General features: G+C 43.3%; 1 protein-coding gene across 2 annotated transcripts in view; it reads right to left on the bottom strand.

Moving 5' to 3' along the window:
- Nucleotides 1–26,221, bottom strand: part of ABL2 (ABL proto-oncogene 2, non-receptor tyrosine kinase) — a 48,276-nt gene extending 22,055 nt beyond the window's left edge. The window contains exon 1 of one of the 2 annotated variants that reach the window (XM_054165136.1): nucleotides 25,873–26,221. In XM_054165136.1, coding sequence (XP_054021111.1) covers nucleotides 25,873–26,059 — 187 coding nt within the window. In that variant the 5' untranslated portion in view covers nucleotides 26,060–26,221. Of the gene's footprint in view, nucleotides 1–255; nucleotides 394–25,872 lie in introns of those variants that run through there. The other variant, XM_054165137.1, reaches the window with a different exon arrangement.
- Between the last annotated feature and the right edge of the window lie 240 nt (nucleotides 26,222–26,461).

Below are 26,461 nucleotides of genomic sequence, written 5' to 3'. Positions count from 1 at the left end.
TAGGCACTCTTCTTAGACTCAGCACCTGGAACAATGACCACATTAAACTGTTTCTCAGCTGGCTTTCTGAGATTTATTTTTAGCCTGTCTAGTTAAGAGGGAAAACATGGAAAGAGGTTAGAGACTAACTCACTGATTTGTAATCTCAGAGGTGAAAGAAAATGTCAATCTGACAGCCCAAGTATGAGCTGATGCCACATCTTGAGGCTCAAGTAATTATTTTTGCATGTGCCTTGGCCAGGCAGCCCTACTTACCTTTTGGAGGATATTCAGAGGGCAGAGCTCCCCAGGTGAGCTGGTACAGCTTCACTTTCCAGTACATGAGTTTAATTTTTTAACAGAATCCCAAAATGCTTGTTAGTGCAGATGTGGCTTCTCAGTTCCATCCACCTACACTGAACATGTAGCAACTGCCAAAGCTACACTGTACTTCTGGTTTAAAAAAAAGATTAAAAATAAATGATTCTGTAGCTAAAAATAGATCACAAAACTGTCAACCTCACTTGTCAGCAACCAATATGCTGTTCACGCCACTGTTCACAGCCATTTTCTTCTCTTGAACAAAGAAGGGGTTTCCTTTTAAAAATATTTACTTCATTTGACTAAAACACTCGTGTGATCTTGCCTCCTTTGAAATATATTTGTCTTAGAAAATAAACCAGCATTTCCTTTCCTCCAAGAAAAGCCAAACCTTAGCATGAACGCTTGCCCAAAAATTGCATGCTGGCTTGTTAACTTCAGAACCAGGGAAAACTCTTACTGTGGATGCTTGTCAGGAGATCCCCAGCTAGCCCTGGCTGAAGGAGCTTTAGTTGTCTTGCTCCCTCCCAGTCCTATGGGCTGGTGTTTTTTTGTGGGGGGCAGTGTGAGCACACACGTATGAAGTCAGAGAAGCAAATCCATGGCACTAAACTTAGCTGCTGGCTGCTGCGCCACTTCCCGTTGGCGAAACCCAGACGCTTGTAATTGGCTCTGCTGCCCAGACAAGGGGCTCCATTCACCAGCGCCACTTCCAACAGCTGCTGAACAACCAGGGTAACCTGAACCCCAGCCTCAGCAGCAGGAGAATTCCTAGCTCAGCACCCACTGCTCTGCAGTTTCAGCCTGTGTTACTGCATTTGCTTTTTCCTATCTGTTCAGCCCTTGTGTGCCTAACTCCAGTATTAAGACGAGAATGGACTCACTGAAACAACACTTTAGGAAAATCCTTTCTGGGTTATGACAGGATTAATCCAGCTTTGAAGGAAAAGATATTACACCAAGACTGGGCAAGTTCAATATTGCTGTTCCAGAAGTAATTAAAGCTACAAAAAAAAGTCACTGACATGTTGGTGTCATATAAAATCAGCTTTCTTACAAAGGAGGAAAACTGTAAATGAACGGATTAAGATGTTGAGTAAATTATGCTGATCCGGATTGAAAATGCTTATAAAACTTAGGTTTGTGATGGGTATTGTTTAGCAGATCTGATGGTTTTGGACTGAAGAAAAAGTGGTTTAAAAATAACTGAAGAGAGGTAAGAGTAGCCAATATGTTCAGTGTGAAGGAAGTGTATGCAGATAAGATACAAACATGCCTTTTATGTACATCCACAACAGCAGTGGTGGCACCTAGGTTCAAATTAGGCACTGAGATTATTTTGTCTTAAGAAGTACTTCTTGATAGTTAACATCAAAACTACAGAACATTTAAAGGAAGTGTGATAGGAAAACCAACTCCTGCCTCTCCGATTTAGCGAAACACTTAAGAATGTCAAAAGCAAGTCAGCAACTAGTTGACAACTGGCATTCCTCTGGCCTGTAACAACAACCAGACTAGGTCACTCGCAGTCTGGCATCCTGTTGTCACCAGTGCCAGCAGAGGCTGTCTGGGGAAAGGGTAATCATATTATTCCAGAATCCTTCCCAAAGTTCCAACATGTTAAAGCTCAAGATTTTTCTGAGATAGAGCCGGTGGCTTCTTCCCTGACTTTGTGTAGCTGCTGTCTTGAGAGAACACAAACTGAACTCCCCACACAAACAACATCCTGCTGCAATGTGATCAACAGCTCAACTGTGCCTCGTAGAACAAAGAATAGGCTTGTGCTTGTTTAGAACATGGTATCTGCTAGTTTATTGGATGCTTCTCAGTCTTTACAGTGGCAAAACCTGAATGGCCACTACCTGTTGGTGCTTTCCCTGCTGCTTGTGACTTCATCTTGTTCTATCTCAGTCACCACTCTTCCAGGCTGAATTTTCACTTGGGCAGTCTGATGATGTCCTTAAATAGTCTTCCTCTGAGCTTTTTCTAGCTCTCCCATGCATGTCTCCAGATAACAGATCAGGATCACATGCAGTATTCAAACCATAGCTTTTCATAGTGGCAGAACTATCTATTTTTCTTAATACTCTGCTTCTTGGACTATAATTCTAAGTGCTCTCACAATGCTCTCTTATTACAGGACAAAGATTTATTTCTATAGTCACAGCAGTCAGCTCAGAGCTAAATACCTCATGGGAAAACAAACCATTTTCATCTGAGTGCCACCTTCCATGTGTTTACACTAAGTGTGGTACCACTCCAATGAGCAACCTCCTGCAATTCTTGAGTCAGCTTTTGTCTCTGCCACCTTTAACTCAGTTAGAAACATTACCATCTTGCTGTTTGTAGAATAGAATAGAATTAACCAGGTTGGAAAAGACCCTTGAATCAAACCTATCATCCAACACTATCTAATCAACTAAACCATGGCACCAAGCACCCCATCCAGTCTCTTCCTAAACACCTCCAATGATGGTGACTCCACCACCTCCCTGGGCAGCCCATTCCAATGGCAAATCACTCTTTCTGTGAAGAACTTCTTCCTAACATCCAGCCTAAACCTCCCCTGGCACAGCTTGAGACTGTGTCCTCTTGTTCTGGTGCTGGTTGCCTGGGAAGAGACCAACCCCTTCCTGGCTACAACCTCCCTTCAGGGTGTTGTAGACAGCAATAAGGTCTCCCCTGAGCCTCCTCTTCTCCAGGCTAAGCAAACCCAGCTCCCTCAGTCTCTCCTCACAGGGCTTGTGCTCCAAACGTCTCCCCAGCTTTGTTGTCCTCCTCTGGACACATTCCTTCTTCACATCATTTGGCACAGCCTGAGAGCAGCTTTTCACTAAACAGGTGAACTGAAGGTTAGAGAGTAAAAGACATTTCCTTTACTCCTATTTGAGCTGCTTCATTTTTTAGCACCTTTTTGGTAAAGAGTTAGCACCTTTTTGATAATGAGTTCCATGAAGTCATGTACTATGAGTGCTTAGTGAAGTGTATGATCAGATATTGCTATGCCATGGTGAGGAGCATTTAGGGGGAAAAAAGACCAAAATGACTTTGCAAAGGAAACTGTTTAACTATAAGACTAGTTAAAGAAGGTATAATTGCCTCCAGGGAGAAACACTGCAGGAGATGGAAAACCTGAATATGCCTGGATGCAAACAGAGCAGAAACATCCTGTAGATGATGGAATTTTTTTTCTACTCATTTGTTTTCAGAGCAGTAAAGAAAAGCAAACAAAGTACAAAGGTGTGGAATTTAGTGACTTCATTCCCCAGAAATATCAAGTCAGAATTTTTTGGTATTTCAAATTGAAAGAAAAGGCTTAGATTTGCCATAGGGTAGCGATGACAGAATCTAATCCATAGACAAATAAACACCATAAAGGAGGTAACTGCAATTCCAGATTTATCTAATAATTTCATAGACTTACACAATTGTTTTGGTTGGAAAAGACCTTTAAGATCACGGAGTTGTGTGGATTTATGTCGGACCAGAACGGGTTGTGAGGCAATCCTGACTAAATCAAATCCTGTTTTACTGAACTGGTACCACAAAACCTATTCTGGAATAAGGAGACAGAGACATAAGCTATACTGTAAGAGTAAGGCAGGCTTTCCAAGACTGGATGATGCCCAGCAACTTAAAAGCATGCTAGGATCAGCAGTGAAAGGAGAAGAAACAAATGCTGCCTCCACAACCTTTAAGTGCAGAAGCTGTAAAAACAAAATATAGACAAGTGTTCTTTTGGTCTGCTTCAATTAAGTTCATTTGAGTGCTACTCCTTCCATTTTAACCAAATGTAGTCCTCTTGTGTTCTGATTTTCATCACGTGCTTAGAAGTTTTTGAACAGAAAATGACAAGGAAAGTATGCATTCCCTTCTAAAACAGATCCAGCAACTGGAAAAGGCAAAAAAAAATTAATTCTTTCTTGTCAATTGCTCACCACACAATTACTTGACTAATTTTTCCTCTTCAGAGGGTGAGGCAATAACTCAATGTTGACGCAGTCAGGGAGTAAGACCCACTGCTGGTTATTTAAAGAGCCTTCCTCCCACTTAATTCTGACATAGCTGTCTGAGACATCTCTCCTGCTGCCAGTATTTGTGGTGGTACAACTGGGATGCTCAGAGGATTGGTCAGTATATTGTCAGCTGTTTCAAACTGAAGGCTACTTGAGCCTCTATTACTGTTTCTGCCTTTGGGTGCCACCACCCCCAGTGCTTAATTTACTCTGTATACTATATATATTCTGAGGGAGGAAGGAAGAGGGAAAGTGGTGGAAATTCCCAGTGGGAGGTCTAACATTGCAGCTCACTCAGCAGTGTGTTTCCTCTCTTTCTGTGAAGTACTGGTTAGCTCCTAAATTGCAACTATCTTCAGCATCAGTTTCTGTGGATGTAGAAATGCACAGAAAGTGCCATTCAAGGTGATAAGAGTTATCACTGATACATCTATGAACAAGACAAAAATGTCTTTAAAACATTCAAGTCAGAGAAATCAAGCCATTCATGTAAGTCACAGAACTTGCAGCCCACAGGAGGTATTCCTCTTACAGAATTGTAGGGGCTGGAAAAGACCTCTAAGATAGAGTCTGGCCATCAACCTAACACCACCATGGCCATTAAACCATGTCCCAAAGTGCCATCTCTTGAATGTGTACAGGGACAGTGATTCCACCACCTCCCTGGGCAGCCTATTCCAATGCCTGACCACTCTTTCAGGAAAGAAGTTTTTCCTAATATCCAGCCTAAGCCTCCTCTGGTGAAATTTTAGGCCATTTCCTCTCATTCTATCACCTGATACTAGGGAGAAGAGAGCAGCTTGCACCTCACTGCAACCTCCTCTCAGGGACTTGTAGAGAGCAAAAAGAATGGGGAAATCAATGAAGTACAAAATGACTTAACCTAAACTAGAAATTAAGCTAACAAAAGACATCAGCTGCATCCAGTTTCATGGCAAGATTTCTGTCAGCTGTGCCATAGTACTTGCTTTGAGGAAGGTGCATAAAACTGCTGCTTAATTTAGGAGTGCTGGTTTATGGAATGTAATTTTGAACTGGAGACTGAAGTCTAACTGTTCCATCCAATCTCATTCTTGGAGCATTCCCACATCTTCTGGTTCAAAAGTCTTATGAAATTAGGGGTTTTTTTTGTAATTTGCCAGAGTTCCACTTCATTCCTCTTTCCTCCCACTCCACAGAACAACATTCCCAGTTGTTGCTGGCCTGTATAGGCTGTCAGGACAGCTGACTGCTTGGATTACACAAGGCTATATTGTATCTCCTTAAGAACCACCCAACTAAGTGCTTCCTTTGGGACCAGGGCTCACTACTGGGCTTTACCAGCACACCAGGTGCCCTCTTGAAGCTGGGAATTCCAAACCAACAGGCAGTCCTGCAAATGCTCCTCTCAAAATCATTCTCTTGAGCCCTTAAGGTATCAACGTACTTCAAATCAGATATCTGAGTAACTAAAAGTATGGTGAACTTGCATTCAGTTCAGACTCTGACCCTTAAGCAAAGGGACAGAATGCTGTCTTGTGCTTTTTGTCCAGGTACTGGAAACTTAACTGAAAAATCCTCTCCTAAGCCAGAGCTGCTTTAATCTCTACTATTTACAGGAGTTACCTGTGGCAGTCCTGTATTTAAATGTTTCAAAAATAACTAACTCTCCTCAAAGCAGTAGTTAGGAAGTAAAACATTTACCATGCCATGCAGCTACTGTTTTTAGCCAAGTGCTTCTCTGTCTCATCCTTAGGGAGACCCTTTACTTACAGTAGTTCTAAGACAGTTGCTGCTAGCTTCTTGAGATGCCACTAAAACCCTGCCTTTAAGGGAATTTCTCTATTGAAATTCCATGCTGTTGTGACATGTTACTTAACCCTCAAATTTCTCTGAGAAAGTACCCTTTCAAGACATGCCCTAGCTCAAGAGCTGTTACTTGGCTAGCAGCAGAGTATCCGCAAGTGGATACAGTTAGCTTCAGATGTCGATTTAAAATGGGTCTTTCAGCTCAGAAGGACTTCATGGAATCAGAAGGTAATTAATATTTGAAAGTTTATTTGAAGGGTCTTTAGAGTTAATGACATGTTTCCTGCTCATCTACATCACTGCCAGAAAGTCTTCCCACTCCTTTCAAGCTACTTTAAGCACTTAAAGCCTGTATCACTGTGTGCTACATGGACTGCTCAGAAGTAACAACTTCCTGGATAGCTTACACAACTCAGTAGATGCCAAAACTATCAAAAAGTGAGGCAAGGAAAGATGTTTATATGGATGCACTACTGCTTTGAGATCTAAAGCTCGTGCAGTCTCAGATGAACGATGCAAACACTGCTTTGAGATCTAAGGCTCTTGCCGTCTCAGATGAACCATGCAAACACTACGTTAATTTCTTTGTAAAACACAATGTTAATGTCAGTCCCTGGAAAAACTGAACCAAGAACTGAACATTAGAAACCTGTAAGCATTCAGCACATATAAATTTGTCCAGCAAGGATCAGGAAGGTTCAGCAGAGATTCTGGGGCAAACCATCCCTTAAGGTTATCTTTCATTAATAATGGTAGATTGCCTGTGCAGCCAAAAAAGAAAACCCCTGAAGCACCCACAAAGGCCAAGTACTGGTGAGGATGAACAGCACACAAATCCATGAGTGGAATATAAAGGTGAAAGGCTAGTGAATACCTAGTGGAGATATGCACTGAGTAGAAAAATCAGTAAATTAAACACAGTCACACCTCAGGTTCTGGAGCCAGAGAAGCTGAGTAATGGCAAACACCACATTGTCACAGTGAAATACACCACACAGAGATCATTCCGTCAAAGGACTGACTAATACAGGTTGGCATGTTCTCTTATTAGTAACAGCAAAAGTGACTGTTTAGTAAAACTTGTATATGGAGCATCATGTCTAATTAAAATGCAGCAGGAGATTTCCAGTGTAAAAACTTACTGGCTAATTGCTAGAGAAATTGGCTAGCAGTTTTATTCACGGAACAGACTCCTTTGGCAAAATACTGGTCAAATAATCCATTTGTTAATCCAACTTTTAAGTTCACACCTTGTCCAGCTTGAAGGACAGCCAGCCTTTTCCTTTAGCTGTTGGTCTCACCAACTCAATGACAAAGAGCTGCTATTCACAGGCACTGTTTATAACCAGCTTTTAATTCAAGGCATACATGTGTAGCGTGGTAGGAAGACAGTAAGTAAGGCCAAGAACTCAACAAGCACTTACGTAAGCTGTATGTTAAAACAACACTACCCTCAAACTAGGTAAGAGGTGATTCTATTCTTAGAAACTTGGGGAAGTAACATCTTCTGAAGAGAGAGTGCCTTTGAGCATCTGAGTTAACCCACTTCTTAATGTCAGAGATTCTAAAAGGACAGATTTCAGGGGCTCATTTCAGACAGCAGTCTTGCTAAAGAGATACAACACTGAGTGTCTGTATAGCCTATTTCAGTTGGGGTGGGTTTCTTGTTTGTTTGGGTTTTTTCAGTAGTCTTAAACCAGGCTAATCAAAGTTCTGTCCCTGGCACAAGAGGCAAAACCACTGAACTATTTTACTAAGGTTTTGAAGGTGCAGACCAAGCATGTGGCTAAGTGAACCCAGCAGGCAGCTGCTGCCAGATGGGAGGTTGTTTTCCCCCACTTGCAGCTGCCTCCTTTGCTTCTTGTATTATCACACCCACATTCATCTCATGTCAGGAAACCAAACAAGCACTTCAAAGTCTTCAGCTGGGTTATCTCCCTGGGCTGGCTCACCACAGGGCTAGAAGAGAACCACTACTGGTAAAGGACTGTGGTGGTAGGGACAAGCTTCCCTCTTGACAAGTTTTCATCAATTCAGGTGTAATCATACTGTAACTCGGATGACCAGGATTCATCATTCTCTTGCAGCTGTTACCCTGTAAGGGTTTCTTTCAAGATTAGGTATTTTCTAGATCAACTTATAACCCTCTCCTTCTGGGAAAAAACACTAATGCAAATACTGTTACTTTGAAAATCCCGGATGAATCCTTTGGGAGTTGTTTTGTAATTATTTGTAACGGATTTCAGGCTCCTGGCACTGCTTCTGCTGGCCCATTAAGGGGAAATTGCAACTGACCCAACAGGCACATGCTCCAGCAGCAGGACTGAAACTACATGACTCACCCAGTCAAAATACATGGAATGCAATGATTTTACATCTAAAGAAAGGGCAGGGCTTCTTAGGTAATAACAGGTACAAGGGCATTATGGAGAAACTGACAGTCTTGGCTTTGTTCTCAACACATGACAGCAGCTGCTGTAATCTAAGACAAATACATAAAATGCAGGTCATTCCTTTAAACTGGGGAGGAAAAATACTCAGATCTGGGAGTGGAGGTCTCAAACCCATTTTATTGGGCACTTTGCCAATGTTATGGAAGCAGTATATCATGTGAGGGTGGTAGCTTAGTGCTATGGAAGTAGTATATCATATAAGGGTGGTAGCTCAGGGTACCACTGAGCCTCTTCTCAAGGCAATAATACAACTGGAAAACCAGCAAGTCCAGAAAAAAAACTGCAACCTGGGCAGGAGAAAGAGGAAGGAGAACTGAGAGCATGCTGGCAGTGCACAGAAAAACACTATGGTCTATATGAGCATTATTACATTTAGAGGGACATGGCATCCACAGAGTTTCAGAACACCAGAACTCCACCTCTAATAAAAAAGAGGTTAGCATTATCTTGACAGTTTGAATGGGGATAAGAAGCCCTTACAATCATCATTACAGACTTAGGGAAAGAAACACTTCAAACAGCTCTTTGCCCTAAATGAGACTCACAAACTGAGCACTCTGCAGCTGTTGAGATTCGTCTCCTGGGTTTTGTCTGGAGATTTGGGGTGGGGATCACTGTTGAGAACACAGACCCTGGCAGACACGAATGCTAACTGAGCAGCTGTCTTTGGAGGCATGCTGCTGAAAGGACTCAGAATTCCTTCTCAGAGGCAAGGCCTGAGATGTGCAGGCATATTTTTTTCACCTTTAAAACTGCATGAGTGCTAACCTACAAAGTTGAGAGTGAACACATGACATTCAGTGGTGTGCCTGACACCAGGGTGAATATTTCATCCCCAACAGTAGTGTTTTTTCCAAATCTAGATAACTGCTCTCCAGACTTCTGACAAGATGCAAAGTTGGTGGGGTTTTTTTCCAATAAGGATACAAATTCTAGTAAGATGTATTTCCAAGCCCTCTAACAGGTAACCTTCCAGCCTGCTCAGACACACATAACTAAACAAAATCCACAATTTTTGCTGAAACACTTTGTTCTTCTCTCTTCTACTTAAATTACTAACAATGCATTGGATCCCGTGTTTCTGCTGAGGGCAGACCTGCCCTCACAAGTGCTAACCATGCTGTACTCTTCCCCAGCAGCAAATGCTTATTCTTGCATGTATTAAATTCACAGCCTACAGAACATTCACAGTCAGAGCATACTAATGGTATGAGTTGATACTACAGGGGCTATTTTTGTAGCACTTGATATATCAAGTGCCTCCACTGTTTTGATATTTTATTCTCTTCACAGTCCCCCAGAGTTGGGTAAAATTTGTACTATGCAGGAGAAGGTCTAAAGCAAAGAAACAATGTCATTTGCTTAGTATTAGACTGGAAGCTATGGCAGAGCTTGTGTTGATGATGATCCTTCCTTCCTAAAGTGTAATACTTGCAGCTCCCCTCACAAAATGCTTAAAGTATCTAACTAATGGCTAAACTTCCAATATAAAGACCTATAACACAGTCTCAAGCTGTGCCAGGGGAAGTTTAGGCTCAAGGTGAGCAGAAAGTTCTTCACAGAGAGAGCTGTTAGCTATTGGAATGTGCTGCCCAGGGAGGTGGTAGAGTCACTGTCCCTGGAGCTGTTCAAAAAGGGATTGGACGTGGCACCTGAAGCCATGGTTTAGTATTCATGAGGTCCTGGGTGACAGGTTGGACTTGATGATCTTTGAGGTCTTTTTCAACCTTACTGATTCTATGTTCTATAACACTCTGAAAACAGCTGCTGTCTCAACTACTGATGTTCTCTAAGCAAACAACTAGCTTCCTCACACTAATGAAGTAGGATCAAAACAAGTAGGTTTAAGTTCATCCATCGAAAAAAGGAAGGAAATCTGTCATAGTGCACAGCATAATAGAGAGCCTTTACAGTCAAACTCAGGGAAGAGGCATGTCCCTGTGGAAGGGGACCTGTGATGGTAGCTCTGCTAGAGACCTGTTGCATAAACCACCCTGTGTACTCATGTCTCTTGCTTATCTGTCTGATAAAACACTGTCTTCCTTTTCTAAACTTACTGCTCCCCCAGTGGGGAAAAATTGACTAAATAGCTAACTACTACAGAAAATATGTTGTTTAGTTTTTTTAACTGCAGGGATTTTTTACTCATGCCAACACCTCATCTTTGTAATATTTTAAAGATGGTACCTTCATGGGGAGAAACCACCTTTCACAACTCCTGCATGTCTGTATTTCTGGTTTTAGAGCTGACTTACTTTGCCTATCAAAGGCAAAGAATTTAGGAATAAAATGCTTCCCTGATAGCCAAGTCAGATAGGTGATGCACAATGGCTTTCTATCTCATAGTCAGAACAGATATGGCTCCAAATAAAAATACAGGCAGCTGAGTAAGCATGCTAAATGCTCACAGGAAAGGAAATAGTTCTTATTCATCACCACCATCAATTCCTGGACATCCAATTCTGCTTCCCTTATAGCCTCACTCAACCTCATCTCACACAGTATCCACCATGGAATGACAACACTCAGGATCACTATCTGATTTCTAAGAGCACATTGATCAATCCCCAGAAGGGTAACTTTCAGTTTGATTATAAACCACTGTACCACACCAGTTCACCCTATATACTAAAGGCTGCTTCTATAATAGCTTTTATGGTTCAAAAATTGCAAGCCCACCTCCCCATAGGCTCAGGGGGTGGAGCTCAGGAGGTAACCGTGTGATGGAGTGTTTTAATCAATCTGTAGGAGGAAATAATGGATGGTGCATGGATGGATGTAACAAAGCCAGGTGCCAAGCCCTGAAATGGACGTAAGATCTCAATCTTGCAGGGGAGAAAAAGGACAGCTACAGCATACCAGAAGTCATGCCTTTGCTTTTGAACAGATTTTCCTATCTCCTTCTAGAACTCTGTTTTAGGACTGATTCACTTGTTTCTTTCAATGTGGCCATTCCCTAGTATTAATGGGAACGAGAAGTGACATTGAGAACGACACGAATGCATCCCAATTTAGTGCAACAAGCCCACAGCTGAGCAGTCAGTGAGGAACACCACAGGAGTGTCAGGTGATCTTAATTTTTTGTAATTGCATGCCTAAACCCCAGGTTTGGGATCTCTGCACAGATCCTATCTCTCAGCCAACAACCCTACTGCACGAATACTTACTGTAATTCACTTTGTATTGCTCCTCTACTGTGAACAACCAAAGACAGTATACAAAAGTTTGCTGTAGCTTCAACCTCTTTATGGATGCTTGATAGATAACATTCAGCAAATCACAGTGCTTGGAGCTTCCATTTCAAGGCAAGTTAACACCTAAAAGCTAACCTTCTTTCAGACCTATTACCATGCCACAAGTGTTTTGAAACACAGGCTAGAACCACAACAAACACGTTTCTCCAACAGCCTGCAGGATGAGACAAGAGTGCATGACTGAACATTTAGCCTGCAGATAGCTTTGCTGTGTGTTTATGCAAAAGTTAAGTCTAAACATCTCCATAAAACAAGCAAGCATTATTGTCATTTTACAGATGAGAAGTGTCCAGAAGCCATGAGAAGTGACTCCTACTTTGAGGGCTCAGATTACCTCACAGATGTATCAGATTTAATGTCTTTTCATGCACACTCACGCACCAACAAGCTGCAAAACCTCTTACTGGCAGATAAGGTTATCTAGGATAAATCCCAACAGAAACAAAACTACAAAATAGGAAGCAGTTCAGCTCTTAAAGGCAAAAGCAGCATAAATGTGTATTCCCTTTAAGACTGCTAGATATGTCTTTTGATATGCAGATCTTGCCTGCCTTCGTACTCCAAAAGTTACTTAAAACACTCCTCCCTGTAGCAGTAATGCTGGAAAAACAACCACCAAAACCCGTCTACTTTCCCCAACAGAACGACCTTTTATTAGCAATGGATGAAGTCAAAGCACTGTAGCACCCTCTCGTGGTAGCCTACAAATAATGTTCTCTATGTGCAATTCCAATTGATCCTTTTCCCTTCTTACTTTAAAACTCAGTTTCCTGTGTGCTCCCAGGCTCCTCAGCTCACAGCAGGTGTTCAGCCCAGCATGAGGCTGTGCTCTTTCATACTCGCCTACTCCCCGCCGACAACATGGTGCATGTTTCAAAGCCTTGCTTCCCTGTTCCAGCATCACATGGTGAGCTTCGTGTGGAGAGGGGAAGGCAGAAGAAAGCAGAAAGGCTTGCTGAGAGGTTTCTCCTAGTCAAGTGCTGTTCTTGTTGGAGAATGCAATACTCACTGGCAATGCCACATGCATACCAGCTGCAGGGTAGCTCTGGAAGAGCTGATGCACAGCAGAAATGTGCTCATAATCAGCACCTGGGGAAGCCCTTCCTCCATGTGTAAAGTAAGAAAACTAGCTCAGCTCACCCGAGTCTAACTAGCCTCTAATTCTGTCACCTTCAGGCATGCCAGTCTCCACAGTCCACAGCACAAGTGAGTGTAATAGGCCATCCACCTGTGGTGAGGCTGGTGTGAGAGGCCAGCTGAGCATTATCCTAGAGCTAGGCAGCACCTAAAGCAGTGACCTTCTTTTCTTCCAACCCCTAAAATGAGGAAAACTTTTTATATAGCAGAAACACTATCAAGGCACACAGAAAAAGTTGCTGCACCTGCACCATCATGGTACAAGCTTGTGTGCTAATGGAAAGACACACACTGTGCATCTTATTCAAATTTAGCTTAACCACTTGACAGAGAAAATAGATGGAAGCCACAGAGGCTTAGTCACATCAAAATAAAAAAGAATTAGAACTTCTGTACAAGGCCACAGACAAGCTTAGCTCTGACAGGCTTAAGCATGTTACCTATTTCAGCTTCTCAAAGCATATCTATGCTTCAAACTAGGTGCCAAAGTGCAGGAATTACAAAGCAATTAAATGACTGATTTAGAAGGCAGTGCCCCTATTTAAACATTTTTTTGCCTCTAAGAAGTTGAATGTATTTAATCATGACAACCCCCCCAAAAAAAACAACCACCAACAAAACAAAAACAACAAAAAACTTTCTGACCAAACAGATTTAATACTGCTATGTCAAAAGCAAGAATGAAAGCTGCTAGGTTTCTCTTTCACAGGATACCTACAGCAGGCTACTCAAGTCTTCATTTGAGCATCTACTGATTTTTTTTGCACATCATCCTAAGCCATTTAATTTTGGGGGGAAATATATTAAAAGTGGGCCAGTTTTTCTTTCATACTTCATATCAGACTCAAATGTATTAGATTAGCTCAGAAAAACTAAATCTCAGTTTCTTCTAATATGAAAAATCATCTCCTTCCTTACAGCTATTTTGCAAACCTTACTATACACCATTTGGGGGTTTTTTGAGATACTGAATAACTATAACTTGAAATATTGCACTGCAAGACACTATATACCACTTGCCTATTTATTCTAAGCATTTTTTTCTAGACAAAGCCTTTTTTATTTGATAAAGCACCTCTGCTTTCTCTGTTTACCCTTGGATCTTCAGAAAGAAGCCATAAATCAAAATTAAGTAAACCAAACAAATGCCATCCTGAATAACAAGCACTTACGATTAGTGGAGAAGTATTCTGCTGTGCTTCACTGGGTAACTGGGCCAGAGCACAGGTTTCACACTGCTATCAATTATAAAAGTGCTGCTCATCCCTCACCAAGTTGTACATAGCTCCCTGCCTTAAAAAAACCAACAAAAAGACAAACCCCACTCACCTTCCTAGTCAGGAGAAAGCACTAAAAGGATCTGCAGAGAGCTGGCTCTCGCTGTTACATATGCTACTGCCACAAATGATAATGCTCATCATGGCTTACTTGACAGTAACAATTCAGTCAGTAACACACACAAAAAGAAGGCAGGCTTGAAAACAAAGCAGAACTGAGTGACATCACCATAAAGTGATCAAAGAAACTACTTTCAGAGCATTTGTTCAAGGGCTTGCCTGTGCCACAGAATTATGCTTTCATCAAGGTGTGATTCTAAGAGTAACTACCAAGGCTTGGCTCTATTAATATCAATAGTATTCTAAACAGCATATATAGCACATACAGCCACTTAAAGTTCAGGTTTAAAGAACCTGTTATTTTAACTTTGGTATCTTAAATGTGAGCCCCAAAAGCTGCCAACTTTTAGACTGAATTTAATTTACTGGTCTGTAGATGAAAAATAAATAAACAAATAAAAAAATCAATTTATAGGAAAAGAGTAACCACAAATCAGCTCCCAGACAAAGGATGCTGCTTCTCTTTCACTTGTACTGAAGTGGATGGTGGGCATAAAGAGAGCTTTACAATCCAAACCTATATTCTAATTAAAAACTGCACTGAACACAAGCAGTGAGAAAATCCATGCTCACGCAGTCCAGCTCAGGCTAGTGAAAGCTTGAGTTATGCTTCATGGAGGAAGGAAACTATGCCAGTATTTCAAAAGCTCTTCAAGGCTATTCAGATCTCTAAGAGGAGCCCATTCCACTCTTCCTAGAGAGGTAACTTGTATCCCTTTTGAAAAATTGTGCACAGACTTTTTTTCTTATTGCTAAACAGTCACCATAGTTCCATTAATTGGCAAGTTCTGACACGTTAGATTGCTGCACTGGTTGTAACCCTTAAAAAATATTTATTTTCAGATGCCTTCAAGGCTAATCTAAATAATTATTAAGTAAAGTAAATTTCAGAAGTATTAGTATAGCTCTATCTTGTCTCCACTTCTGCTCTTGGCTTTTTTAGGCAGCAACACAAAATTGATATTCTCATCAGTTGCGCAGCCTCCCACAGGCTTCTGAATAGCAGCAGTAAAACTGAACAGTCTCATCAGCTCCCTGGCAGTGCTGGTTAGCAAAATGAACCCTGAGCAGCAAGGGCTTTGAAATCATCTTGACAATCTGAGCTGACTCTCTAAGCTAAGGAAGGGCTCATTGTATTAAGTGACACTCCAGCTTGGGGTTGAAACTGGAATGTACAAATGCTTTTGGGTTTTGTCTAGAAAATGGATCTATGCTCTGTAAACACCTTTGAAAGCCCTGATGTTTAGGGTAAAGGTGGGAGGTAACACTAATCTTCTTGGATATAACAATATGTAAGCAAGGTTCTAGGCTTGGCCTTTTGGAGTGTATACAGATTTGTCACAAGGAAGTGTTTCTCCATATAATTCCTTTATGTTTTGGTATGCCAACTGTATGGTCTCTTCATCACTGGAGGTGATGACTGGATAAGGCACTTAGTGCCATGGTTTAGTTGATTAGGTGGTGTTGGATGACAGGTTGGACTCTACGATCTTGAAGGTCTTTTCCAACCTGGTTAATTCTGTATTCTGTCACCTTGGAGTGTGAAAAACAGGGACATTTCATGCTACACACCACCACAATTCTAGACATTAGTATCATTCCTTAGAATGAGAAGCAAGCCTGACACCTGTTTAAAAATTAGCCATGGTGCTGAGCACATTTAATCCACAACAAAAGTAATTAATGGTGTCTTAAGTCAACCCACAGTAAATCCCCCATGTGAACTCTAAAGAGTACATATGTGTATTCACTATTCAATTGTACTCGATTCTACCTCTGGTAAGAATAGAGCAAGAGAAGGAAATCTTGGTGCTGGGTTTTTCCTTCCACTTGTTTGTGCTCCAGGAGCTTGGGACTCATCTTTTTGTGTCTAATATCAGTCATTTGCTGCATCAGCTCTGAAGCAGTCAGGCAGGTGGACTAGGTGATTATTATAAGCTCCTTCCAACTGAAGCAATCTATTCTATGTGGAGAAGCCCCCCAACCAGTATGCTGCCCATTATAGGGACACTGGTCAATAAGTTGCTTCTAACATATCATAAATCAGTTTGGAAGGTCCACCTGTCTCATTCAACAATCATTAAATATACCCAAGACTGCATTTCTAAAACATCATCTCCAAAGCTGACCAGTCAAAATACAATTTCCAGTGTACAAAAATGCACTACTAGAGAGAAGATACAAGATAATGTTTTATTCTTTTCTCTTCTTCCAGTCTTTCCTTATTCCTGTTGTCTTCTCTCCAGCATTATCTGCCTTTCTGGAGCTACTGTCTCCATAGTTGTTCATCCTACATATACTAGTTGAGATGACAACAAATAGGAAGAGCAGAGACAAATCTGACACTTTGAAATTGGGATTCTCATAAGAAAAAGGAAGAAGACTGAGAGGAGCATAGGGTCACAAATCCAGACTGGTCTCATCCTCCTATCCTCTAATTTCATCCCAACAAGAGCAGAAGATTTCTTTACCATGCCATATGCAGCTTATGACAAGAATGAGATAGAATCATTTCATTTGGAAAAGACCTGTAAGATCATTGAGTCTGAACATTAACCTAACACCACCATTGCTATTCAACCATGTCCCCAGGAGTCATGTCCAAGACCCTGCTTCACACCATAATTTTACTTCCATTTCACTGATTTATGATGTTTCACTTTAAATAACAAACACTAGACAAACCAGGGAAGCACCCTAAATCCTAACCAGTAACATTATTAAGTTAAAGGAGGAGGGGATGCAGAACTGTCCCATTGAAAATGGGGGTTTCCTCATTGAAGAGCTACTTTTCCTACGTAACTGTAGTCCAAATTCTCACATCACTGTTGTCACAGAATGTTAGGGGTAGGAAAGGACCTTTGAAGTTCATCAGGTCTAACCTCTCTGCCGAAGAATACTTTCAAATCAACATAAATGAAACTCCAAGTTTTTTAACACACACACACAATTCTTTTTAATGGAAGTATCATAGTAAGATTAAGATCCAAAGCACAACATTTTGGAAGGAAGGACAAGGGGGAAGGAAGTTCAGTCTTAAAATACATGTGTTTAAATAGCCTTAAAAGAGCACTAGAAGATTGAAATGAAAACAATTCCTGGTGAAATATTTCTGAGCATAGTAGCATAGTACCATAGTATCAGTCAGGGTTGGAAGGGACCACAAGGATCATCTGGTTCTAACACCTTGCCATGGGCAGGGACACCCCACATTAGATCAGGCTGCCCAGAGCCTCATCCAGCCTGGTCTTAAACACCTCCAGGGATGGGGCCTCAACCACCTCCTTGGACAACCCATTCCAGGGTTTCACCACTCTCATGGTGAAGAACTTCCTCCTCACGTCCAGCCTGAATCTCCCCACCTCCAGCTTCATTCCATTCCCCCTAGTGCTATCACTACCTGATATCCTGGTCTTCCCCTCAAAAACCACCACCTAAATTATTTTTGAACTGTTTTTTGCAATTCCTGTGCTGATACTGGAAGCCACCTATTAGCAAGTTAATTTATACACAGCTGCAGACCAACAATCATACAGGGAGATACACACGTCTTCCTAGAAAGCCCACAAAGCACATGAAACTTCCTGAGCAGATATGGGTAACACAACTAAGCTTTGTTGTTGTGGTTTATAGTGTTACCAACAGGAAGCCTCAATGGTTTTGTAAATCACTTATTCTAGAGAGAGAAATCTCTATGGATAACACCAAGATTGACCTTTAAAATAAAGTATTTCATAACCACACCACCAGAGGAATGTCAGGGATGATGATGCAGTAATGGTGAGAGAACCATTACTTCAACCCAGTAGGTCAACTGTGTTACCCCACTCAGCCCAAGCTTTTGTTTCTTTCCTGCTCTGTTGAGGGGCAGAGAGATTGCTGGTGGTCTGAACAACCAGAAGTATTTCTTTACCAGTAACTACTTTTTGGAATGCTGGCAAGATGGCTACTTTGCAGAGCCACCTGCAAAGCCAGTCACACTACACCTCCTCAGCTTTGTGTCATCCCTGACTACACACTGTAGAAACAACTACTAACAGTTTGGCAGGCAGTGATTTAGGATATCAAACTCGGAAGCTTTAGTCTGTGGTCATCCATCCTTGGGTGAAAACAAACTCACCAAGTCACTAAGCAAAACCTAAATGTATTACTTCTAATAATTCTGACCTGCATCCCTGCTGGAACAAGTACAAACTGCTGTTTCTTGTTTTATGTTAGTCGGACTTGAGCATAGTTTCCTACAAGCCCGAACGAGTCAGCTGTCAGCAGTATTGACAAGACAGTTTACACATAATAAGTATATGGAAACATTTAAGTTGTGACAACTAGGAGATATGGGCCAGAATATATCACTCTATGGCTGGTCTAGCTTTATCCATGAAACAAAGATCTAAAAAGTATCATTTGACTTCGCTAGACTGGCCTGCTTTAAGAACAAACAAATGTAACATATGCTGAAGTAAGTGGGTCACAGAACAGGTCACTTCTCGGGAACACCAGTGAAAACACGCTCTCAAGCCTACTGTCCCAGAATCTGTAATCAGTACCAGCCATAAAATATTCCTGAAGCCAACTCTGCTACAGCATCTTTAGGAGACAATCCAACTATCTTCCAGCTCCAATTATGCGAGCTGTCAGTCTTGCCAGATTAAAAGCTACTAAAAAGCTAGATTTAAGCCACTTGTGAGAATTCGCTTTTGTGTCCAACAACTTGCACGTTCACTTTCCACCAATTTGTTCACTTGGCTATGTCCCTGTTTAAAAAAAAAAAAACAAACTAAAAATCCCACTTCTTTTTTCTTTTTCCTTTTTTTTTTTTTCAAAACATTGCACTTGCAAGCAATAGCAAGTTTGTGAAATATTGCTAGAACAACTTGTACTACACCATCTGCTACATGGGGAGACTGAGAAACCAAGGATCTGGCTGGGCTCTGAAATTTAAGTTAGTTCTGACTAATATCTTTTGAAGTAACTTCATTCCAGTCTTCTCTTCCTCATGCTGCATTCGCAGTCTATGTGAACTGCACGCGGTGATGGGTTAGGAACTGGCTGGAGGGCCGAGCCCAGAGAGTGGTGGTGAATGGTGCCACATCCAGCTGGCAGCCAGGCACTAGTGGTGTGCCCCGGGGATCAGTGCTGGGCCCCATGGTCTTTAATATCTTTATTGACGATCTGGATGAGGGCATTGAGTCTATCATCAGTAAATATGCGGAGGACACCAAGCTGGGGGCAGGAGTTGATCTGCTAGGGGGTAGAGAGGCTTTGCAGAGGGACCTCGACAGGCTGGACAGATGGGCAGAATCAAACAGTATGAGATTTAAGACATCCAAGTGCCGGGTTCTGCACATTGGCCACAGCAACCCCCTGCAGAGCTACAGGCTGGGGTCAGAGTGGCTGGAGAGCGGCCAGGCAGAGGGACCTGGGGGTACTGGTCGATGGTAGGCTAAACATGAGCCTGTAGCGTGCCCAGACATTCTGGCCTGGATCAGGAACAGTGTGGCCAGCAGGAGCAGGGAGGTCATTCTGCCCCTGTACACTGCACTGGTTAGGCCACACCTTGAGTACTGTGTCCAGTTCTGGGCCCCTCAGTTTAGGAAAGATGTTGACTTGCTGGAACGTGTCCAGAGAAGGGCAACAAAGTTGGTGAGGGGCTTGGAACACAAGCCCTATGAGGAGACACTAAGGAAGCTGGGGTTGCTTAGCCTGGAGAAGAGGAGGCTTAGGGGAGACCTCATTGCTCTCTACAACTACCTGAAGGGAGGCTATAGGCAGGCAAAGGTTGGTCTCTTCTCACAGGCAACCAGCACCAGAACAAGAGGACACAGCCTCAAGCTGTGCCAGGGGAGGTTCAGACTGGATGCTAGGAAGAAATTCTTCACAGAGAGAGAGTGCCCATGGGAATGGGCTGCCTGGGGAGGCGGTGGAGTCACCACCATTGGAGGTGTTTAGGAGGAGACTTGATAGGTTGCTTGGTTGCATGGTTTAGTTGATTAGGTGGTCTTGGATGATGGGTTGGACATGATGATCTTCAAGGTCTCTTCCAACCTGGTTTATTCTATTCTATTCTAAAAGTGCATAGGAAATGATACACCAGGAATTCAAACAGATGAATACAGACAGTCTGTATTATATTGTGCCTTCCATTGAGCTGCTAGAGCCCTCTCATCTGTGAAATCCAGTATGCAAAAATCCCAACTTAAAACAAGGTATAAAAACAAATATTGAATGTAACTGGATCTGCAGGAATAATTTAGATATCATGAAGAATGATGTCATATGGAACACACCTATAATTTCATATTCTGCAGATGTTCCTCTAGACACTTAGCTGAACTATCCTTTATTCCCCAAATAATTAGTTAAAGTTATTTATACATTGTGGTCCCACAAGATTTCTGATTTACAGTACAAAGAGCCAGGCACTGAATACAGTGATTATATTCCATCTGCATAGGGCATTTACTGACAGGAAAGTCTGCAGGCAAGTAGCTCTGGCCCGAGCTCACTGCATTTCACTGGGATGAAAAATAAAGAGCATTTTAGGCAGCCCACAAAGTGCAGTTGTTAAACTGACCCTATATTCTCTCCTTCTTTCCATTTTCCTGCTCCAGCCCTCCAGTTTCCCTGAATTTCAAAGGGATAGTGTTATTTACGCTTCTTCCTATTTTAGAATGTTTTTATCATGTGGCATAGCACTCCAGCTGCCTTAGGGGAGCTTTAATGATAATTTTATTTTTAAAAGTATAGGCTTATCTTGCTTGACCTTGATGCACATAGTAAAAGGTTGCTAAACCCCTCCTCTAGAAAACAAAACAGAGAACAAATGTCCTGTGCCTGTTGGATCAAAAGCTCAAGAGTGGCAGAGCCTTCCAATACCCCGAAATATATCACCAAGGCAACTGCAGCAGTACTGCAAACAGGTATCTCAGAGGCTTCCCAGCCAGGATTTAAATAATCTGACTTCCCTGCAGTATGCTTTCTACAACACTCAGCAAGTCTTTCTGAAGATGAAAGGCACGCTCACGCCATTCCAAAGAGTATCTTGGTACGGGAGGCAGTTATCGCTGCTCTTCAGAAAGAAATTAGCGCACGTCACTGCCAAGAGGTCGTATGAGGAGCCGAGCAGAGCCTGTGCAACTTGTATGTAAATTGTTGGTTGTCATCAGTTGTACCCCATCCCTCAGACTAAGAAGGTATCTTACTTCTGTGTCCCTTCTCTGAAAGGGAAAGCATGCTCATCCTGAAAAGGCACCAAGTATTTCTTCTCATTTCTGATCACACTGAACTGTAAGACTTTGATCCTAACCAGTGTTTGCTACAGCTTCTCCCTCTTGAGCTGTTGTCCCTGCAGTACCAGTCAATTCTGACACTGTGTACATGGGAACACTAGTGTCCAAAAGAGCCTTCTATTTACATTCTTCCTTTCTAGCACGCTGCTAGCAACCAACATGCTTCACGATCCATTGCTTGATTTTATACATCACAGATTATGTGCTAGGAACCCTTGCAACATGGTCATTTGAAGGGCTGATTTCAAAAGGCTGCACAATACACGAATCTCTTGCACCTTACAGCGCTCTGCTCCACATCACACCAGTATACCAACTTGCTTAGAACTTCTCTGCCCACCTTCACAGCAGTGCTCACAAAATTCAATACTACAGTGAGCTGAATCCCTGAGGAGTCTAGGTGTCCTCGTGATGGAATAGTGAGGTGCCACATTACAGATTTCCTTGTTCTTTGCATAAACCAGAAAACATCTCCAAACTCCTTGCCTCTTTCAAAAGCTGATCCTAAGGTAGGTAGGTAGTGCCTGTGTGTCTATATAGGGAAGGACCTGGGGGTACTAATTGACAGCCACCTAAACATGAGCCAGCAGTGTGCCCAGGTGGCCAAGAGGGCCAATGGCATACTGGCCTGCATTAGGAATAGTGTGGCCAGCAGGAGCAGGGAGGTCATTGTGCCCTTGTACTCTGCATTGGTTAGGCCGCACCTTGAGTCCTGTGTCCAGTTCTGGGCCCCTCAGTTTAAGAAGGACATTGAGACACTTGAACGTGTCCAGAGAAGGGCAACAAGGCTGGGGAGAGGCCTTGAGCACAAGCCCTATGAGGAAAGGCTGAGGGAGCTGGGATTGTTTAGCCTGGAGAAGAGGAGGCTCAGGGGTGACCTCATTGCCCTCTACAGCTACCTGAAAGGTGGTTGTGGCCGGGAAAGGCTTGGTCTCTTCTCCCAGGCAACCAGCACCAGAACAAGGGGGACACAGTCTCAAGCTGCACCAGGGGAGGTTTAGACTCGAAGTGAGGAGAAAGTTCTTCACTGAGCAAGTCGTTCATCATTGGAATGTGCTGCCCAGGGAGGTGGTGGAGTCACCGTCCCTGGAGGTGTTCAAGAGGAGATTGGACGTGGCACTTGGTGCCATGGTCTACTCATGAGGTCTGTGGAGACAGGTTGGACTCGATGATCCTTGGGGTCTCTTCCAACCTTAGTTATACTGTGATATAGTGTTTCTCCTACACCACTGTAACACAGCAAACACACTTGCGACAAACTGGTGCAACTAAATCTCTCAAATTTTTAAGGGTAATTTCACTTCAAGTTTGTTGTGTGAAAGTGCTTGACTGAATTTTGGTAGCCCAGCACAAGAGATTTTACATTTTATCAATTTGACACAAGCTGTTCTTCAAAATCCTGTAGCAAAGTGTGTCTGAGGGTGAAAACCTTGGTTACTTTTATCCTTTCCATGAAGAATCCCTCAAAATTAACTTGTCAGGAGTTAGTAGATGTTGATCCCCCGGCACAGTGTAGTATGAAATCTGACAATGTGAGCTGAGGCGGGGACTCATACCTGCTAAGATCTAGTACATACAATAGGTTGTATTCCTCACATCAATGAATATATCATTGGAGACACAAGGAAGGGAGATAAAGTCACTCATGCTTAGACTGGCTTGGTTTAGTCAGTGGTCCAGGAGTGCTCTCCCCATCAGTTTTCACACACTGTGAATACATGTCCTAGAGACAGGATGGAAGGTTCAGGTTCAGAAAGGCCTAAGAAAGAGAAATCTGGATCAAGTAATATCAGCAGCAACCAAAATGTCTCAGCAAAAGCTAGCAGAATGCCAGGTAAAGTAAAACAGGGTAAGAAGATTAGTAAACGAAAAACAACAGTAGGAGCTGAGACAAAAAAGTCTCTTGGACAAGGGGAGTCAGGATAACCCTTCCCTTCTCTGAGAAGGGAACTCTTTGTTACTGACCAAGCCAAGCATTAAATACGTACCAAACTTTGGCATTTGGTACAAATTATTAAGAGTGAGTTGTTCACCAAGTTCTAGTACAATGTTCTGGGGAACAGTTTAACACACCTGGAGGTATTCACCAAGATGGGATAGGAGTCTGAAACCTACCCTGAAACTCTCAAAAACTAGATAGCTTATGTAAAAGGAGTGGGGTTATTTGGCAAAAGGAATAAAAAGCCATATCTTATTTTCAATAGACTTCTTTGCAGTCTGCAAAGAAAGTAACAAAGGCAACAAAAACCTTAGCAAAACAATAGCAAAACAATAGCTAATGCTTTACCACTGAAGCAGATAACCTAAGCAATACAAATAGCCATTATTCTAAAAGATACAATTATTAATATCACAGAGAAATGTCCTTCTGATATGTCACTGAACAGTTTAATTTAGAGTGTGTTGACTTTTCAGGCTCATTCTTGTTTCCAGGTCTAGGGAAGACAGAGCAGAAGGTCTGGCTGAGCACATAATTTGTCTATTTGCTGTGCACACATGCTTAAGAAAGCCTTTTCTCTCCACTTCCCTGCTACAGTTTAGTAAGGAGGAGCCAAAAGGATTTCTTCAGGATGTTGTACTAAATTACTACTAAAATATGCAGTAATATATGAAAAGATACACTTGAGTCATTCTCAGCTGTGTTATTCTGAAGCTATTACACGTCCTTGTACACTATACTGTACTTCCCACAAATGTCCTTTCTGTCCTTGCCTTGTGAGAACAAGAACTAAATAGTCATCTTGGTACCAAAACATGCAAAGACTGACAAGTTTGTCATCAGCAGGAGTGCTCTTGCCTGCTAAGTCACGCTGATCAGTCTACACAGCAGTTTTGCTCTACTGCTAAAGACTTAAGACTTCAGCATGCCAGAAGGAGGCAGGGAGCATAACTTCAGAGACCTGATCCTAACACTGTGAACTTAGAGTCTATTAGGTCTATTTTGTACTAATTTTTCTGCCAATGTGCCATTTAAAGTACAAGAGCATAACATGAAGTTGATGATAGTTTGGTTGAAAGATGCATTAGGATAGTAACCCTTAGGTTTAATTCTAGTAATAGCAGCTCAGGCATTTCAGCAAGCACGGAGTTCTGTTTTGGCTTTAAAGTTGATACTGCTCCCTGAACTTAAAAGCTGTGATAACACTGAGATTTTTTAAGAACCAGATTTAGTCCTGCGCTCTTGTTTTGATAGATACTTATGTGTCAGCAGTTACAGCAGATGATATTTACATTTAGACTGCTGTTTGCATGTTTCTTAATCTTTTTTGCCTATGCTCATTCTGTTGAGCACAGAAAAAATACATATAGGCAGAGGCAGCCTTGCTATGCAAACACCAACATCTCTCTTCACCTAGAGCCAAACTACACAAGCATACTCAGTACTGGAGGATCAATGATGCATCTATTCTCAATGTGCTTGTTAAGGCAAGACAGGTTTCTGTTGATCGTACCTTCCAAAACTTGTGCATTATGTTAAGATGTTGCCAAATAAGATACAATTTTTAAAAATAAACAAAAAACCCCCACCATAGTTATTAGGGGGGAGTTGAACGATGGGGGGTGGGGCGGGGCGGAGTTGTGGGGGTCCCCCTATGAGTGATTTCAGAAACTAACCGTGTTGCATTAAGCAGTTCCGGAATCACTGTGCAGAAAGAATAGGAGTGGACAAGGAAAAACTTAACCAAGAATCAGATGGCAGCTGTAACAGTCCAGTCAAAATCATTTACTCTGCCAGGAGCTATACAGCCAACAGAGATTTCTAGATCTAGAAGGGCAAGTTATAAGCGCCTCAGTAAACAGAAAGACAAAGCACATGTAAGGTTTACCTTTGTAAACAAAACCAGGGCTAGGAACCGCTGCAGTGACAGCTACCAAGCGCTGTAAGTTTTGACTCTCGGCGGTGCCACCTCCCTCCCGCTGTGGATGGCAGGGATTCCCGGTCCCCAGCTCCGGGGGAAGTTTCTCCGGCCCCGACCTCGCTGCCAGGCTCCAGGCTGGGCCGAGGCCACCATCCCCGGGGACGTGGCAGCAGCGGCGGGGACTGCCCCGCTCTCCATCGACTCCCGCAGCTCTCCCCTCCCCCAGTTAAGCCAACAACAACAAAAGCGGGCGGGAGGGGAGGAAGGGTGATCGTGCCCTTCTTCCCGAGCCCTACACCCGACCCTCTACCGGGGTCACCCCCCTCGTCGCCCCAGCCCCTCCCGCCCGGCAGCACGGCCCCCGGCCCGGCCCCTCACCGTGCTGAGTGAAGATATTGAAGCCTCCCTCGGCGGTGCGCCCGGCCGCCTCCCGCCGGCGACCCGCCGGCCTGGCCGCGTTGCTCCCCCGTAGTCCCCGCGGCTGCTGCTGTTGCTGCTGAGGCGGCGGCGGCTGGTGCTGGAGCCCGACGCCCGGCTCCCCGACGCGGCCCACCTGCTGCCCCATCGCCGCGCTCCCGGCCGCGGCCCGCAGCTCACATGCCGCCGCTGCCTCCGCTCCCCGGCCCGGCAGGCGGGCTCCCGCTCCTCCCCCCCAGAGCGGCCCAGCCCGGCGGCTCCCGCCCGCCTCGCCGGCCCCCGCGGCGCTCCGGCCTGGGACTCACGGACTCGCCCCCTCAGCCCCCGCCGCCATCTTAAACCACAGAGCGCCGGGAGAGAGGGGAATAGAGCGGCTCCCGCAGCCACCTCCGGTCCTCCGAGGGAGGCCGCCCACCCCGCCCCCGGCACGCACGGCCACAGATCGCCGCACGCCGTGGTGACACTCGGTGGCACTGCGGCCGGGTTGTGGCGGGGACGTGCACGGGCTGAAGTGCCAGACCCCCTTCACTTGCCACATTGTGCCCTCGGA

The sequence above is a fragment of the Dryobates pubescens genome, chromosome 11, assembly GCF_014839835.1.
Source record: "Dryobates pubescens isolate bDryPub1 chromosome 11, bDryPub1.pri, whole genome shotgun sequence".
Classification (NCBI taxonomy): domain Eukaryota; kingdom Metazoa; phylum Chordata; class Aves; order Piciformes; family Picidae; genus Dryobates; species Dryobates pubescens.
This window is presented reverse-complemented; position numbering and strand designations above follow the sequence as displayed.